Below are 18780 nucleotides of genomic sequence, written 5' to 3'. Positions count from 1 at the left end.
CCTGGCACAACAGCCTGTGCAGGGTTCAGAGCAGCCACATGTGGTTGTGCTCAAAACCAGAACTAGACTTTGAGAGATGGGGGATGTATTTCCTATTTGTATCTGTTTGAAGGAATTGTACAAATAAGTTTGTACTATGTAGATGATAGTGATTATAATGTTCTTTTAAAGTCATTAGGTCTTGAGAAAGGAAGTGTAAAGTACAAGTTTCTTTTAAGATGCTACACACAGTATTTTGTAATAAGTGTTTACAGAACTGTTGTTTGTAGTGCTGGGAAGGAAGCTTTGTGAAACTTAGACTAGATTAAGTCTTAATTTCACATCACGAACCAGAATTTCCCTAGAGCTTGCAACTTTGGCTTTTCCTTTTTAGGGAAATGAAAAGTTCTCACTTTTACTTGCTATTTGTTAACTAACAAGTAAAAACGGTCCTGCACATTGAGCGCACCACTTATTTTTGACAGTTTTGTGTTTAACTGTAATCCATTGCAATAGTTGTTTTCTTTTCACTATAGGACTTTGGAGCAAATGGCCAAACAATCATTCCTCTCTGGCATTTACGACAGCAATCCTTTCACATAAAATTTCTGTTTTCTTTGGTCCTGGGTGTATTTTTTTGTTTTGTTTTTGTTTTGTTTTTGTTTTTTTGAAACAGGGTTTCTCTGTGTAGCCCTGGCTGTCCTGGAACTCACTCTGTAGACCAGGCTGGCCTCAAACTCAGAAATCCACCTGTCTCTGCCTCCCAAGTGCTGGGATTAAAGGCATGTGCCACCACTGCCCAGATGGGTGTATTTTATTGAGGATAAATTTAGTATTTTTTAAAAATGGTTTATGACACTGTCACTTTCATTCTTACCATGAGAATTATAATTATGTATTTAAAAAAATTCCTGTAAACACTTTTTTAAAAAGATAAGGTCACTCTCAAAACATTACTTTGTGAGAAGGCATCTACTTTTGGCTATTTGAAATAATAAAGACGACGAGGTCCTCATGTATATTGGATTACAGTAAAGGAGAATGCCTTGTTTTTAGGGTCCTGATGAAGAAGCTGTTGTGGATCTTGGCAAAACTAGCTCAACTGTGAACACCAAGTTTGAAAAAGAAGAATTAGAAAGTAAGTTTATTTAAAATAATTTCTTATGTTTAGCAGGGAAATGAGCACATGATGCTTGTCAGTGCTGCAGATGTCCATCTCTATGACCAGACTATTTCCTGATGGTTATTCTCTTGAAATATTGGCATAGATAGATTTCCAAAAGTCATTCCCACCGCATTGACAGTTGCTATTACTTGTGAAAAGGTAATTATTAGAAAATGTATTCCTTTCCCATGGTTTTGGTAGCCTGGCTGAAAGTCCAGATTTCCAGCCACAGGTGTCACTAGTTGTCATCAGTTGCTCATTTCATTGATGCCATAGTAACTACTACTTAGAATTGTGCAGAAAATGAGTTCTTTATCCTCCTTGAATGGGAAGAAATTCTATTAAATAGTTTCTTTTTTTTTTTTTTTGTCTTAGAAATAGTTTTGGAGTTCTAGAATATCAACATACACAATACAGAACATTTTTGTGTGCACTTTACACGGGCTTATCTAATGTTAAGAATATTAAATCAAAGTATTTGTGATAATATAAAAGCTAACACTGGGAAACTAGAAACAGGTTTACTTACAGTTTCCTCAGCTACAGCTTATGTTCGGAATTGACTGGTTTTCTACTACTGGCCTTTTGTGTCCCAACTGAGTACCACAGTTGACACAGTTTGAGATATGTGGTACCTTTACTCTTAGGTTCTTGTGTCTCCTTAGGCTCCTCTAATCAGTGTTGGTTTTTAATTTTGACCTGGTGGTTATGACACTGACAGTGGAGGAGAGTGAGTTGGTTGTACTTTGTACAGTGGTCCAGAGTTTGCAGATTGAGATGAAGTGTGTACCACAGCAAGGACCCATGCAGTATGGCTGTAGATATTATATTGCATTATTGATGAATTAGTGTGGAACATTTGGCTAAATTCATGTTCATAGAAAAGTTTGCATAGATACTTTAAGGACTTTTTAATGTTGAAATTTTCCAGTTCTGTATTAGGCACTTGATCTGTTGCTTCTAAGAAAGAAATGGAGCCCTTTGCATTTTATTCTGAATTTTTTGCATCTGCCTTCTGAGTACTGGGCTTATATCTGTTTGAGCCAACATGCTTGGGTAAAAATGACTTAAAAGTCCAAGAGTACCTCATGTAATATATTATAACAGAGGATACCAAAGGTGAAAGCAAAAGAAAAAATTAAGACTGTCTTCAGATCCTGGAGCTTTAGTATATTCTCATCTTTTCTAGTCTTTCTGCTATGAACTCATAGAATTTTTATCTTAGTATATTAGGTTGGTGCACCAAGTGTTAGTTGAAGCCATGAGATTGTAATCTTAATACACAGCAATGGGGAGTTTGACTCTTCAGTTATAGTTTCACTCAAATAAAATTGTAAAGCTGGGCAGTGGTGGCTCACGCCTTTAATCCCAGCACTTGGGAGGCAGAGGCAGGCGGATTTCTGAGTTCGAGGCCAGCCTGGTCTATAGAGTGAGTTCCAGGACAGCCAGGGATACACAGAGAAACCCTGTCTCAAAAAACCAAATAAATAAATAAATAAATAAAATCACTGAGTTTACTTACAGTTATTTACATTAGTGAGAGCTAATCACATGTACAATTAACCATTTAAAAGTGTTCAGTTCAGTGTTTACATGCTATTGCTGTACAACCATCACAGCTTTAGTTCCAGAAGCATGTCTGCCATCCCTGAATAATTAAGTTTTAAATCTGTAAGTTCTGGTATTATTTTCCTAATAATAAAGTCTTAATTTCTGTAGAGATTTTATCAAGTTCTTAGTATTTTAGGCAGTATGCTTGAGTACTAGGAGATGTTTCAACAAATAAGTTCAGTATGTTTCCCTAAGTCTGGTGATTTTTATTTTAAAAGTTGCTCAGTTACTTAATGCTTTTTCTTTTTTTTTTTTTTTTTTTTTTGGAGACAAGATCTTGCTGTATAGTTCATTCTACCCAAGAACTTGCTCTTTTCTATAGCCCAGGACTGATGGCTAGTCTTCATTGTCAACTTTTAGAAGCACTTAAAATAATAGTACACACCTGTGAGCATATCTGTATGGTTATTTCTAGAGTTTTAACCGAAGAGGGAAAACCTACCTCTAATGTTAGTAGTACTATCCCATCCATGGCTTAGGATCCCTGACTTGAAGAAAGACAGCAGCAGGTTGGCAAAGAAAACGGAGGACACAGCAGAGGTTTTGAAGTCCCCTGTCTTTGCTTCCTGATCTGTCAGAACATGAGCAAGACCTTTATGTGTCTGCTGTCATGCCTTCTTGAATTTAATAGACTTAATATATGCTCTCAAATTAAGCTGAAATAAATCCTCTTTTGTTTTTTTTTTTTGTTTTTTTTTTTGTTTTTTCGAGACAGGGTTTCTCTGTGTAGCCCTGGCTGTCCTGGAACTCACTCTGTAGACCAGGCTGGCCTCGAACTCAGAAATCCACCTGTCCCTGCCTCCCAAGTGCTGGGATTAAAGGCGTGCGCCACCACCGCCCGGCTAATAAATCCTCTTTTTAAAAAAAGTTGTTGGTCATGTTTTGGTCTCAGCATCGAGAAACCTGACGTGAGAAAAGTAGCTAATATACCAGGCTGGCCTTGAACTTGAAGTTCAGCCTCCCAAGTGCTGGGAGTGCTGGGATAATGGGCTGTGCCACCAGGCCTAGTTTCATTTACTTGATTGATACTAAGTCTGCATATTTATAAGTAGGGAATTGACAAATGATTAGGATCAGTTGTAGTTGATAAGGATCAAGTATACATTTAAGTCTCATCTATGAGGTCAGACATGGTGGTACGTACATTCCTATAATCCCTACTTGGCACACAGAGGCAGGAGGATTCTGAGTTTATTACTAGCCTAGCAAGACTGTGTGCCAAATGCAAAATGAGAATAGAAATTTGTTATAATAAAAATTAACTGGAGCTTTCTACCCTACCTTTGATCATTCAGTTTTCAAATAAAAGACAAAACCTGTGTATTTATAATAAGCCTTAACAGCACTAGAGCTGGAAGATATCAGTCCTCTAAGCTATTTTACCTATTTCCCTGTCAATAACCCTGAGGTATGACTTGCCATATTCCACCTGGGAAGCTTTTACTCCAACTGGCCAGCCTTCATGGCCAATTCTCATGATCCCTTACCTCACCCATGGTGTCTTCTACTCTTTGCTCTCCGCTCTCCTCTTTCTTTGTGGTCTCTCCTTAGACCCTAAGCCCTGGGAACTGAAGCCCCACGTAACCTCTCTTCTGCCCAGCTATACATAGGCTGTAGGCATCTTTATTCAAGCAGTAGGTTTTGGGTTTTTTTTTTTTTTTTGATATTATATTTACATTTCAGATGTTCTCCCCTTACCTCATACCCCCCTCCCCCTGCCCAGGAACCCCTATCGCATCCCCCCTCCTCCTGCTTCTATGAGGAAGTGTCCCCACCTACCCCCCCACTCCCACCTCCCCACCCTCAAATTCCCCCACACATGGCGTCCAGCCTTCATGGGATCAAGGATCTCCTCTCCTACCTATACCTGACAGGACCATCCTCCCTTCAAGCAATAGTTTTAAATTAAGGAGCAAGGTTACATAATATTATTTGATGTACACAAGGTTTCCTTGTCCCTAAGGCAACCAGACCTTGGGGCCAGAATTTAGCATTGCAGTACAGCAACAGACCAAACCTCAACAAAAAGTCTCAGGATAAAGAGTTCTCTAATGTATTTATTTCCTGACCATCTTATGAAATTTTTTTATGAAAAGAGTATTACTAGCCTAATATTTCAGCATATTGTTTTTATTTTATATATAAAGGCAAGAAGCAAGTCTATGTCAAGAGTTTTTTTTTTCCTTTTTATAGTTGCCTATATTTTAAATTTGTAGCTCACATTTCTCTGTATTTAGCAAAGCAATACAACTTAAATAATGAACCATTTAAGCTATTTGAGGAAATCAGATTGTCACCTCTCAGTAGTGGACATAGTATTGTTACTATATGTGCCCAGTCCATTTCATTCAGAGACTACCTTTTGTTCTTTGAGGGTTTAGAATACAAAGGATAGTATTTTTCCAGGAGTAACTTTTCTTATTCTAAAATCAGAATAATAGTGTTACAAACATAAACTCTTACATGCTGCTACTCTGTGTGTATATAGTCTGTGTATAAAGTATGTGTATTTTTTTTGAAGACATACTTAATTGTTTTATTTGTTTTGCCTTTATGTATATGTATGTATCATGTTCATACTGGTGCCCACAGAGGTCAGAAGAAGAGGTCTTGAATCCCCTGGCAATGGAGTTATAAATGGTTTTAAGCTTCTATATAGGTGCTAGGAATAAATCTGGAAAGTCTCAAAGCAAAACAAGCAGTCTTGACCCCTGAACCATCTTTCTATCCCTGATTGATGTTTTTAGATTATTTATTTATGTTTATGTTTGAAGCTTATCGGTACTCAAAAAAAAAAAAAACAGAAAAACCCCTTTGAAACAATGAAACAATAGTAAACAAACATTTATTTAAATGTTAGTGTATTAGCCACATGAGGTACTTAATAACCCTTCAGACATATGCTAAGGATGTCTACAAACTTGAATTGGTCCTGAATGTAGGTAAGTAAATGTGTATAGGTATGTTTGTATGTGTATACTTAAAACACTTAAGTATTTTTGTTTATGTTTTTTATAAGTACCTCATTATAAGTACATAATCTGTTATTGTTATTTTTGTTTTGTTTGCCTGCTTCCTATCTTTTGAAAGCCCTGATTAATTATGAATTTCCATTCTTTCCACCTTAACTTCCTGAGTTCTAGAAGGTAGAATAAATTTATCCTATGTTATATGTAGCTTCTCTTGATTGAGTTTAGATGACAAACTGATGCTTACAGGAGTAATCCATGTGGCTAGTTTAATGATCAGTTAGTATTGCAAAGCTCTACTCTAACATGTTGTGACACTTTTATAAAATAAATAATTGAAGACAGCCATTGTTGATGTCTTGACTTTGAGCTTACATGTCATTCTTTGTTTCTAGAATAAAGTGTGATGTGCTTTCTTGGATGTCATACTTTACTTTGGTTAAACCATTAACATATTTTAAAAACTTGAAATAGGTCATCGAGCTGTATATGTTGGTGTTCATGTACCATTTAGTAAAGAGAGTCGTCGGCGTCATAAGCATCGAGGGCACAAACATCACCACCGGAGAAGAAAAGACAAGGACTCAGATAAAGAAGATGGACGAGAATCTCCTTCTTATGGTAGGAAGAAGTTGCCCTCTGCTGATGGCTTAACATTTTTCCCAAGAAGTTCTATCTTTTTACTTGAACATTTCACTATTCTTTTTCTTTATAGCTGACTAATATTCTGTCACATAGCATAGATGTATCATATGTTCCTTACAGGTGACATATGTAATCTGTTGATGGACATCTAGGTTCATTTTCATTTCCTAGTTATTGTGACTAGAGCAGCAATGAACATCGATGAGCAAGCATTTCTCTAGCAGGGCCTGGAGTCCTTTGGGTATATGCCAAGGAGTGGTATTTTTTATTTTTATTTCTTGAGAAACGTCTAGAGTGACTTTCAAAGTGGTTGCAGTCACTTTCGTTTTCATCATCAGTATATGACAGTTCCCCTAGACCAAAATTTGTGGTGAGAGAGAGAGAGAGAGGCAGAGAGAGAGAGACAGAGAGAGAGACAGAGAGAGAGACAGACAGAAGAGAAGAGCGTGTTTCATAACTTTCTCACTTAGCAATTGGTTCTCATCCACATTAATTTGTCTGTAAATTTTTTGAATGTAGTTACAGCAATGTAGGTTACCAAAGCATAGAGCTTCTTTTTTTTTTTTTTTAAAGATTTATTTATTTTATGAATGTGAGTACACAGTTGCTGTGATCAGATACACCAGAAGAGGGCATCAGACCCCATTACGGATGGTTGTGAGCCACTATGTGGTTGCTGGGAATTGAACTCAGGACCTCTGGAAGAGCAGTCAGTGCTCTTAACCGCTGAGCCATCTCTCCAGCCCAGCATAGAGCTTCTTTGGAGAGTTCTTATCCTTATGTTTTTTGAACAAATGTACACCAGGCAGCTGTGTTGAGCCTGCTATCCATGCACTACATCTGCAGGCCCCTTGTCATTTATGGCAAATGTCTGGATTTGTGTGCCTGAGTGGCAGGCTTCTTGAAGCCCACTCTGTTGAAGCACTTATGTATTCTTGTCAATACACATGTTGGTGCTGTATTCAAGGTTCATTGTTGTTGGCAGAATGACCCTTTGTTTTCTTCTCACTCTTCTTTGCAGGAGCCATTCTTCCTCGCCTTAGTAGGAAAGTACATCCATGCTTTTTTTTGTTGCTGTTTTGTTTGTCGATGGAACCTTTTATAGCAGAGACTGAGCTCAAACTACTGTTTTGCAGAGATTGGTTTTGAACTTCAGATTCTCCTGCTTCCACTTCCTGAGTGGTGGGATTATAGGTACCCACCACATCAAGCTTTCCTTTCTCTGTTCTGAAAAGAGATTAACAGTTGTAGACACTTATGGGCTAAGGAGATGGCCCAGAGGATAAAGAACTAGCTCCTCAAGCAAGAGGACCTGAGTTCGATTCCCTGCACCCACATAAGAACTGAGTCATGGCACATGTTTATAATCCCAGTGCTGCTAGCGATTTTACATAGTCTAGCAACATACTGTATATGTTGTGGATTGATTCCTAAATTATGTTAATCAAGGTGACTTTGTCTGAAGACTTAGGGTATACTCATTCCCTGAGAAAGTTGCATTTATACACTATCTGTAACTCCCCTTAGGCCTGCAGTTTGAAACTGTTCACCAGTTGGACAGAATTTGAAAAATAATAATTCTGTTTCTGGATAGTAGGTGGCCCAGGGTCTGAATTGTGAGAAGAGGCAAGAAGGATAAATTCTGTGTTTGCCTAAGCTAATTTCTCAGGAACTGTTTTCTAGCCTGGTAACACAAGGCAGAGCCTGGCCAATTCTCAGGATCTGGGTTAAAGAAGAATCCAAAAACAGTGCAGTGTTTCAGTCTTGTTGAGAGTGGCAACTGTACGGGCAACAGAGAGAGAGACTTGCACAAACAAGTATCAGTAATAACACAGGTCTCATTCAGTGCAGAACTGTGCGAAGCCAGACTAACTGCACCAAATATCTTCAGGTGCTACCACTGCAGTACTTAGAGGCTTATTAGGCCATTTGATCTTTGTTTCGTAGAAAGAAGAGTGGGAGTCAGTGATATCATATTCTAACTTAAGAGATTAAGAGAAAAGGTGAAACATATTAAGCTGATAGAAAGTGAACAAAGACTAGAAATGGTAAAATGGTTCAGTGAAGAGAATTTGCTGCTCTATCAGAGGACGTGTGTTCAGTTCCCAGCATCCACCTCAGGCAACTCACACTGCCTGAAAATCTAGCTACAAGGGATCCAACACCCCTTTTTGAGCCCCTGTAGGCTCTACAAACATGCATACAAACCCCACACAATCACACATACGTAATTAAAAAGTAAATCACTGGGCATAGTGATGCATACCTTTTATTCCCAGCCTTGGGATACAGAGGCAGGTGGATCTCTGTGACTTTGTGTCTTTATCATTCTCTGCTTAATTGCTCTGAGGCTCAGGTCTCATGAGTATATGATCTCTTTCCTAGTGCTGGGGTTACAGGCACACATGGCTGTGCCTGGGTTTTTATGTGGGTGCTGGGAACTTGAACTGAGGTTCTTATGCTTGCAAAGCAAGCACTCTTAATGAACAACTTTCTGTGTTTATGTTTTGAGTTTGTCACACACATTGTGATCTACAAAGCTCATGCTTAAGAACTATGTAATTTTGTTTAAAAACAATCTCATAATATTTTATGTAAGTTTACAGTTGTGGGCCACATTCAAAGCTGTCCTTGGCCAAATGTCTTAAGAACCTCTTTAGTGTCTCAAAGGCTGAAGTATCCTGTCTTTTCACCTTTATACAGCATTGTCCTGGAACATCTAACTTGTGTGTGTGTGTGTGTCTGTCTGTCTGTCTGTCTGTCTCTGTGTGTGTGTCTGTGTTTCTGCAGATGTAGGGTCATGAGGTAGTTAATCTAAACAGTGGGCAGAAGTGTGGGACTGATTCAATTCCTTGGTCACAATAGAAAGCCAATCTTTTCTCACTAGTAGCAATGAATACTCAGAAATGGAAATTAAAAATGCTACTTACTACTCTAAGAAAAGTTCTTTAGTAATAAAGCCATTAAAAATCATGCAAGTCCCAAGAATAGAGCAATTGATCATAGTAATATTGCTTTGGCCTCTGGGGATTCATTCAACACAAAACCTGTGAAAACTCTGTGTCATTTTCGGAAGTTGGCCCTCTGTTTTCACATCTTGCGCTTACGGTCCTCTTCAAGTATTCTGTTGCATCCACAGGGTCTGGAGGACTGCTTACTTAAGGGCTCAATTTTAGTGTTAACTCATTTCTCATGTACAGTAGGGTAGATTTTGTTTTTAATTGAAAGTCTTAAGGTTTTCTACTATTTAATGGGCTAGTGTCTTTTTTCCAAAGTATGTTCCTTGCAGTGATCCTGACCTCATAAACCCCAGCTGACAGTTGCATTTCTCTGGAACAGGAGGAAAGCTGATTTGTACATACTGGTAGCTTGAAATTTCACTATGTATATTTGGGATTTTGGAAGTAAGACTTGTTTAGTCCTGGCTGGTCCAGGAGTTACCATGCAGACCAGGCTGGCCTCGAGCTTGAAGTTATTTTCTTACCTCCACCCTCTGGAGACTAGAATTATACATGTGAGCCACCACACCCCACCAAATTGTGTGACAAACTGTACCCAGAATATCTGTCCTGTGGTTTTGTTAAGACACACCATCCCAGAGGGTACAGTTCATCCTCGGGACTGAAGATGACGACGAGGAGCATATTCCCCACGACCTCTTCACAGAGATGGATGAGCTCTGTTACAGAGACGGAGAGGAGTGTGAGTGGAAGGAGACTGCCAGGTAACACTGCTTACTCTGTTGGGCCATTTGTTTACTTATATATTCAACATTGAGCTTTTTATTTAGTTATTATTATACTTATGTATGTATTATTGAGCTAGGGTCTTGTTTTATAATCCTGGCTAGTCTAGAACTCAGGATGTAGCCCAGGCTGGCCGCAAACTTGCTCTAGTCCTCCTGCTTCTCCCTACTTAGTCCTGGGCTTATAGGAACAAGTCACTTGCTACTTGTTAATGCTTGGAATTTTTTTTGCTTTCAATTTATTCCCTTGAATATTCTCATTTAATATGTTATAAGAGGGGTTATAATAGTGATATTCAGATTGCTTTAAACAAATTTGAAGTTACTATCTTACATAAAGATGTGAAATACTGCACTTTTTTGTGGTCTTATTTTTTTTAAATATAAATTTTGTTTATCACACAAAGGAACAAACTGATGACTTATTTACATATCGTTAAACCTCAGGCTTATCATGTGGTACAGGTATCAGGTTTTAATGGCTGCAGACAGTATAAGCCATTTTTGTGGAAAATGTATTTGAAGCACTGTTTTGTTCTAGTAGTGATTTTTTTTCTTGTTTTTCTTTTGAAAAATCATGTTTATGTTTGTGGCATTAAAATAAACAAATGGAATGTCCATGATTTTTTAGTTTCTTTGTATTATTTATTTAGGTGGCTGAAATTTGAAGAGGATGTTGAAGATGGTGGTGACCGATGGAGTAAACCCTATGTGGCGACTCTGTCTTTGCACAGTCTCTTTGAGCTGAGGAGTTGTATCCTAAATGGAACAGTCATGCTGGATATGAGAGCAAGCACTCTTGATGAGATAGCAGGTTAGATAATAGGCTGATTTTTTTTTTTTTTTACATTTAATGTAATTAAATAAAATTAGATGTTATTTAGGCTCAGGCTCATTTTCCCCCTTGCCCAAAAAAGGGACAGACTTAATTGGCCTGAAACATTGATTTTCTGTGGGAAGTTTTGGTGATTAAGTTGAGAAAGGAGTGATTCTGACATGTACATTGGGAATATTATCCTGGGTTACTTTGGACGGGATAGTAATAGAGGCAGGAAGTGCAGCCGTTTCTTTGGAGTTATGTGAGGTAGTAAGGCTAGTATTAGATACAGCAGTGGAAACAAACAAGACAGACTTGAAGGATTGTGAGGAGTTAGAGTTGGAATAGTGATCATTTAGTGACTTTAGTCTACAGTTGCTCAATAACATGTTTGTTGTAAAACAAATACTGTATAGTCACTGCAGATTATTACCACAGAAAAACAATAGATCAAGTATTTGGGTTTATTAAGAAACACAAAAACTTAATTATAATTTGTGGGCTATAGATAACTTGAATTTTATCTGTTAGATTTGACTGTGTGCTGGAGATCTTTGAATCATCATATCCCATTTGTGTGAAATGACTGAAAAATTGAGTTCGAGTTAGGAATATTGAGTATGGACAGATGAGTCCCCCTTTCTTTTTATAGTTGTCGCAAAACAGAACTTTTATTTTTAAAAAGGAATATTGTTACTTAAATTTTGGAATATTCATATCTGTGGTGTATCAAGGACCTAGCCTTGATGTTCACTGCTCACAGAGCAGCTCAGAACTGTAACTCCAGTCCTAGGGGATATGACAATCCCTTCAAATTTCTACAGGCTCCTGCAGTCACATGGTGCACATACATATACACCCAGAATCAGGCGTGTATACATAAAATAAATTACTTTTAAAACTTTGTACATATTTATACAATGCATTGAAAATAGTACCCTGACCACATTAGTTCATAGATGGTCACAGGCATCAGACCTTTCAATCTACTATTCTTTTTATTTTTTGGCAGAATTTACTTTGTCAGGGATTTTATCTTCATTTTATCTTCATTTGTTCTCTGACAGTAAGAGCTATCACTTTACTGCCCTGCTCCTAGCATAACACAGACACTTGGAGGAAACGTTTAGAAGCCTGTGCCATTGGATATTTAGCTAAATAGAATTTACTATTTCTGTTTCATGTTTTAATTAAAATTTACCATGTCTATATAGGAAAGCAGCTTCTTTAAAATACACTACTTAGTAAAATAAGAATCTTATTAACTATTTCCTATTGGATGGATTATGTTCATATTTATCTTTATGCATATGCTTTCATAATGTTTACATATAATTTTTTTTTATTGACTAGATATGGTATTAGACAACATGATAGCGTCTGGCCAGTTAGATGACTCCATAAGGGAGAATGTTCGAGAAGCTCTTCTGAAGAGACATCATCATCAAAATGAGAAAAGGTTTACGAGTCGGATTCCCCTGGTTCGATCTTTTGCAGATATAGGCAAGAAACATTCTGATCCTCACTTGCTTGAAAGGAATGGTGAGATCAGTTGTGGTGTCAGTTTTGCTAACATTTCTCTAATGGCATTCCAGTACGTTACAGTTAATATGTGTTGCAAGAAAAGTGGTATTTCCACACTGTTATCACTTTTATTTATCTAAAATTATCATTTCTTAAATTTTGTTTGTTTGTTTGTTTTTGTTTCTTTGAGACAAACTCATTATCTATCCCGGCTGGCCTGAAATTGTGTAGCTGATGCTGGCCTTGAACTTGATTTTTCTTCCTTAGTCTCCCAATTGCTAGAATTACAGGGCTCTACAAACAAGACCAGTGTGAGATAGAAACCACTTGGGTGAGAAGAAAGCATTCAGTGTTACTAAAATGACATACATTTTTCTTAAGTAGTCTATAAATAAAATTGCTATCCCTTACCCTAAATCACATTTGTTTTTTTTTTTTAATTTTGATTTGAGGTTTCTTGAAATAATTAAATTTCTTAAAAATTATTTAAGAGGCCTAAATTATGATCTGTAACTTTAATGTTTTTAATTCTAAATACTGAGTTTGAACTTGATGCCTGTATCAGATTTTTTTCTCCTAAATATGTTAAAAGTACTAATAATAAACAAGTGTTTTAGGAACTGGCTTTAGATACTTATGTGCTTTGTGGAAGGTTTTCATGATAGGCCTATCTTATACAAATGGTAGACAAGTGGCATCTTTCAGTCTATTGAGAATGAGTCAAACACAGTTGGCCAGACTCAGTTCTGCCTTCCCTTTTGGGGGATGATAGCAGGTTTTTTGTAGGACTTGAGGAGATAGTGTTTTTATTTTTTAAATTTTACTTTTATATTATTTGTGTATATGTTTTGTCTGCAAATAATGTATGTGTTCCACGTGAGTTAGAGGTTGAAAGAGGGCATTGGATCCCGTGGAACTGGAGCTAAGGATGGTTGTGAGTCACCACATGGGTGCTGGAAACAAACCTAGTTCCTCTGGAAGAGCAACAAGTCTCTTAACTGATGAACCACCTCTTTCCATTCCTCCTGCACTTTGTTTCTTAGAACTAATGCACATTGAACATTTGCCTCGCTTTATTTTCTTTTTCCTAAAGTAGGAATATACCGGTATGGTTCTCATTTGGCTTGTAAAATAGAACTGGGATAACAAAACCTAGAAAGTCCAGATGTAGATGCTTCCGAGGGTCCTTACTGCTTCTAACTGCTGTCATTACAGGAAGCCTAGGAGGCTTGCAGTTTGTGACAAATGGGACTGGGACACCATAGCTTTCTGGTCTTTCTGTCCCTGAAAGGCTGTTAAATGGTTGTCTAAATTATCACCCATATGCATAAGGCCTTAACATGTCAGGGGGTTGACATCAGCCATTGTTTGTAGCTCTGTATAAGATACTTAATTTGGTCATTAAAGAGTCTTTTAATCTGTTTAAAATTATGACATTGGTACATTTAAGGGACCTAGGTTTAGTTTAGAAAGAAGTTAAACATGGGATAGTTCTGGTTTCATTCTTCTATTGTGTTGACCACTATGCTGAAGTGCATTCATTCACCTGAAGGACGCTAATAAACTTGTATTCCTTTATGCAGTGTTTTCTATTTATTCTCTCTGTAGTTTAATTTCTTTTCATCATAACACAATGATTATTTTTGAATGCAGTGCCATCATGCTAATTTCATTGCATTATAATTATAATGTAATCAACTTTTCTGCATGTAGCTCTTTTAGTTGTTTATGTATTAACAGTTGTCTCTATTAACTTATTTTAGTTACCAAATAGTGGGTTTATTACACTCTTTATCTTTATTATATTTGACTTTTCTGACCATGTAGCTTTGATTACATAGGTTTGAAGAGATTGTTCCATTTCTTATGCAACTACTATTTGGTTATAAACAGGTACAGGAGAAAGAGAGTTTCTCTTTTAAGCCACACTTACTAGTAGTGCTAGGTATTTTAAGTATAAGTATTCCTATGCTTTTGAAATGTACTAGATTTATTTCTTATTGCTCTTGCTAAATGCTTTGTTTTTAGTTAGCTAATTCAGTGATTGTGTATATGACATACTATGGTAGAAGTCAGACAATGTGCCTTGGAATCCTGATTTAAAACTTGATGTCATCATTCCCTTTGTTTCTCACGTGTTTTTTTTTTTTTTTTTTTTAAAGAAAGACAGGGCCTCACTATATAATCTGGGATGGCTTGAAATTTGCTTTATAGACCAGGCTAACCTTGAACTAAGAGATTCACCACACCTGGCTATAATTTTTATTGAAAAATAATTCCTGTGCTTTATCATGTGTTTTTAAACTTTACTTAAGAACACTGGCCAGCCCTGTTACAAATGTTTAATACCAGTTTTAAGTTAATTATTAGGTAATGCTAATGTAGGCTCTTAGAGATAATGATCTATAGATGTTGGTACAATTTAAGAAAAGTATTTTTTAAAATATCCATTCAGTCAGGGAACTGATTACAGTTTAAGAACTTTTCAGTGGTATTACAATTAACAATCTGACTGACCTGCTAACACTTACAGAGGAATTTGAAGCTTGTAATTTGTGGTTTGAGTTGAGTTTTGTGTTCTCTGTTGTTCAATGCAATGAACATCATTTTTTACTTATTTGTTTTATCTTAGGGGAAGGCCTGTCAGCCTCCCGCCATTCTTTGCGAACAGGTCTGTCTGCCTCAAACCTTTCCTTGAGAGGAGAATCGCCTTTATCCCTTCTTCTCAGTCACCTTCTTCCTTCTTCAAGAGCTGGCACCCCTGCAGGCTCAAGGTGTACTACCCCAGTACCCACTCCCCAGAGCAGTCCTCCTTCCAGCCCCGGCTTAAGTCGCCTGGCCTCCAGAAGTTCCCAACAGACTCAGCCTCAGGCCCCAGAAGTACTGGTATCACCTGACAGGGATGATATTCCCAGAGTAGTAATTCATCCGCCTGAGGAAGACATAGAAGCACTCAAAGGCCAAGAGCAGAAGAATGAGGAAAATACTGACTTCACTCCAGGCAACTGTCCAGAGTCCTCCACGTGTGGTGCTTTCTGCCTCTGGGTCACTTGCACTGAGAATGCCTGTCAGCACATAGCTTGAGCAGCATTTGTAGATAATGCTTATGATTGACTTCTGCATGATTTGTTCTTTACAGTTTATTACAGAAAAGGATAAGTTTATTAAACTTAGGTTATAAAAAATACTACAAAGAAGGCTGTACATAAGTCAAGTTCTTAAATATTTTTTCCGCTGGGATTTTAGAGGTCATGACATTGGAGTGCTTTAGGAACATTTTTTGATGTGAACTTAGAAGGGTGGCTTTTCTTGTGGACTTGTAAGGTGAAGAAGCACAGAATGGTAATGAAGAGGTCTTTTCCATTTGCTTGATCCCTTTTAAAGAGTAGTATATCTTTACCTTCCTAACATGATAGAATGCCATGTTCATTTTTCCATTCTCTCTCTGAGAGGATTGAAGAGTAAAGTATTTTGGCACAGACTTTAGTTTTTTATTTGTGACTATATTAGTCCAAATTTTCCCTCATGTTTTTCAGAACTGTAGGCTCTAAACTTATGGTGAGGATAGTATATATTTTTGTAAGTAAATACAAAACTTGTTTATGGGGCTGCAGAGATCACTGGTTAAGACTTCACATTGCTCTTGCAGAGTGCCTGAATTTGATTTCAAGCACCCTTGTTAAATGTCTCATGGTGCCTGTAACTCCCTGGAATCTGATGCCCTCTGTTGGCCTCTTCAGACCACTCATATGAACATGCTCACAACACACACACACACACACATACACACACACACACACACACTTAAGTAGAATCTTAAAGCAAACTTCTAAGGTAAAATTTTTTTGTTAATTCAAAATTTAGGTAAACATTTTTTTTCAACATCATGAATTTTTATGACAAGATGTATCGGCTTTTCTGAATAGATGAAATGAAAATGGATGGATTTCTGAAGGGAACGATCATCATTACTGAAGAAAAGTCATAGGATCAACCATCATTACTTCTTTCTTAGCTGCTGTTTGCTTTTAGAACATTCAGCCATTTCTAGCAGGACTCCCTAGAACCTGGTGTTTAGAGGAGGACTGTGCAGTGATAGGAAGCTTCATTTTTTGCTGACTGTCTTGATTCTTAGTCATAGGAACTTGATTTAGTAGCCAGAAGACTTTCCTAATTAAGAAGACAGTTTTAACTTAGCTGAATTTAGAAAGAGAGAATCTTGGTAGAATGCTTTTGTTTCTTTTCTAAGAACAAGGACTTGGGTAGCTAAGGCTAGCTTTGAGCTTCTGATCCTTTTGTCTCTTATCTTCCAAGTGCTAGTATTAACAGGATCATGCTACTGTGCTTGGCAGGTGAAATGTTCTTAACATGTACCTGCCATTTTGAAAAGGGACAGGTTGAAGATGACCAAGCAGTTTCAACTGAACTTTATTTTTTTCTTCCTTTTTCTACTTTACACACACACACACACACACACACACACACACACACACACACACACTCATCCTCACAAATTTCTTTGTTCTTAGCTCTCAAATCTGATGGCTGAGTTCTTCTAAAAACTGAATTATGTTTTTGTTTTCACTATCTGTAGAATATATTTGAACAATCAGTAGTGCCTAGTATTCACAGTTGTCACCAGAGTTTTAATAAAATGCTTCTTGATTTTCTTGTGTGGGAGCATTTTGAAGGCACTGATAAGGTTAATTCCTCTCAGCCTTTTTGGACAAGGAAGAGGCACTATTCTGAAACCATAGAGGCAAAGGTCAAACGTAAGGAATCTTAATATTTACCATATTAGTCAACAGTCTCAAAAAGTATTTATTTTAGGAAGTAACTTTTATTTCAGAATTGTTTGTCTAGGGAATTATCTACATGCCTAAATTAAGTGCAGTGCTTTTTATATGAAGGTGTTTCATTCACAATGATACCCCAGTTTTTGCAGAGAAGTAAGTATCACAGAGGACTTACATCCAGAGTTGAACCCAAGTGCCTTAATTTTATATTCAATAGTTATAATTGTTCTATTCTATGAGAGTAAACATGCTTGGATTTATCAAGTACATCTGATATGCTTGAAATTGTAGAAGTGATACTAATTATAACAAAGGACTGATACTAATAAATATTAACTAAATTTCTATACAATGGTAGATTGTATTATATTACAGTGTCTTCCTCTTAAAATAAATGGTCAGTGTTTGAAATATTAATTAGTTTATATTCTTGGACTAGAAGATCTTTTATCTTTGAACAAAAATGGGGTATATTTAATGGTAGAAATTTGTGTGATATAACTTGGATTTTAAATTTTTTGAGATTTCAGCTTTTTATAGAGCTTTGTGTTCACGATAGATTAGCATTGTTGATGCTTTTAAGCTGTCTTACCATGAAGCACTGCTGTTGACTGTCACCTGCAGTAGACATACTAACACATGAACATGCATCATTTATAATTCATATACTAATTTATAGGCTTGCTGAACCATAGAGATTGAGTGCATTAGTTGAGCACATGGCTACAAGTGATTTTTTTTATAATCACTTGTATACACTTATATACAAGTATTATTTAGCTCAAATTTCATTGGTTATGTACTTTTAGTCTTTGTACTTGGAAGACTTTTGTTTATAGTCTTTTACTTTGATTTCTTAGGAAGAATAACAGTAGAAATTAGACATACTATTGAAGAAAATCAAAATTCTTGAGGAAACTTATGATTAAGAAAGATTACACTTAAGAATTTTCTGAATTACACTTAAGAATTTGTCAGTGGATTTATACAGTATTGATATGAGCATCCTATATGAAGCTAGGCCTCACTCAGTTCCATACAATTTACATGGGGTAGGGATATCAAAGTATGTTATCTATACGTATTTGGAGCGATAAGACTGTAGTCTTTGCTCAAATCTTTGGTAGTTCCACATTGACTCACGTTTCAAAAGGGTACTGTGTAGATTTTAGTATAATGCTTTGAATATTAAGATACACAATTTCATCCTGTTCATGTGTTCTAATTCATGTTGCTGGTATGAAGCTAACATCTGGCACCTTTTAACCCCTCACATTTGCTTTCATAATAAACCATCACTTTAAGGATATATCAGGCTACAAGATGGGTTTTCTCCTTACTAATTTGGGTTGTGTGTTTTCTTAAATACAGGGATTTTGGCTTCTCCACAGTCTGCTCCTGGAAACTTGGACAATAGTAAAAGTGGTGAAATGAAAGGTAACGGAAGTGGAGGAAGCAGAGAAAATAGTACTGTTGACTTTAGCAAGGTAACTCAGGAACTGTAACTTTTCATTAGCTTTCCTACTGAA

At 36.8% G+C, this 18780-nt stretch overlaps 1 protein-coding gene across 5 annotated transcripts in view; it reads left to right on the top strand.

Annotated features, from left to right (window-relative positions):
- Slc4a7 (solute carrier family 4 member 7) overlaps nucleotides 1–18780 on the top strand; it is an 88069-nt gene that overhangs the window by 21999 nt on the left and 47290 nt on the right. For 4 of the 5 annotated variants that reach the window (XM_028760546.1, XM_028760545.1, XM_028760544.1 and 1 more), the window contains exons 2-7: nucleotides 1036–1117; nucleotides 6199–6345; nucleotides 9955–10093; nucleotides 10768–10928; nucleotides 12285–12473; nucleotides 18623–18738. In XM_028760546.1, the coding sequence (XP_028616379.1) occupies nucleotides 1036–1117; nucleotides 6199–6345; nucleotides 9955–10093; nucleotides 10768–10928; nucleotides 12285–12473; nucleotides 18623–18738 (834 nt within the window). Of the gene's footprint in view, nucleotides 1–1035; nucleotides 1118–6198; nucleotides 6346–9954; nucleotides 10094–10767; nucleotides 10929–12284; nucleotides 12474–15087; nucleotides 15457–18622; nucleotides 18739–18780 lie in introns of all 5 variants that reach the window. The other variant, XM_028760549.1, reaches the window with a different exon arrangement.

This window comes from Grammomys surdaster, unplaced genomic scaffold (assembly GCF_004785775.1).
Source record: "Grammomys surdaster isolate TR1022 unplaced genomic scaffold, NIH_TR_1.0 126546, whole genome shotgun sequence".
Taxonomy (NCBI): domain Eukaryota; kingdom Metazoa; phylum Chordata; class Mammalia; order Rodentia; family Muridae; genus Grammomys; species Grammomys surdaster.
The sequence above is the reverse complement of the archived record's forward strand: the minus strand, read 5'-3'. Positions and strand labels throughout refer to the sequence as shown.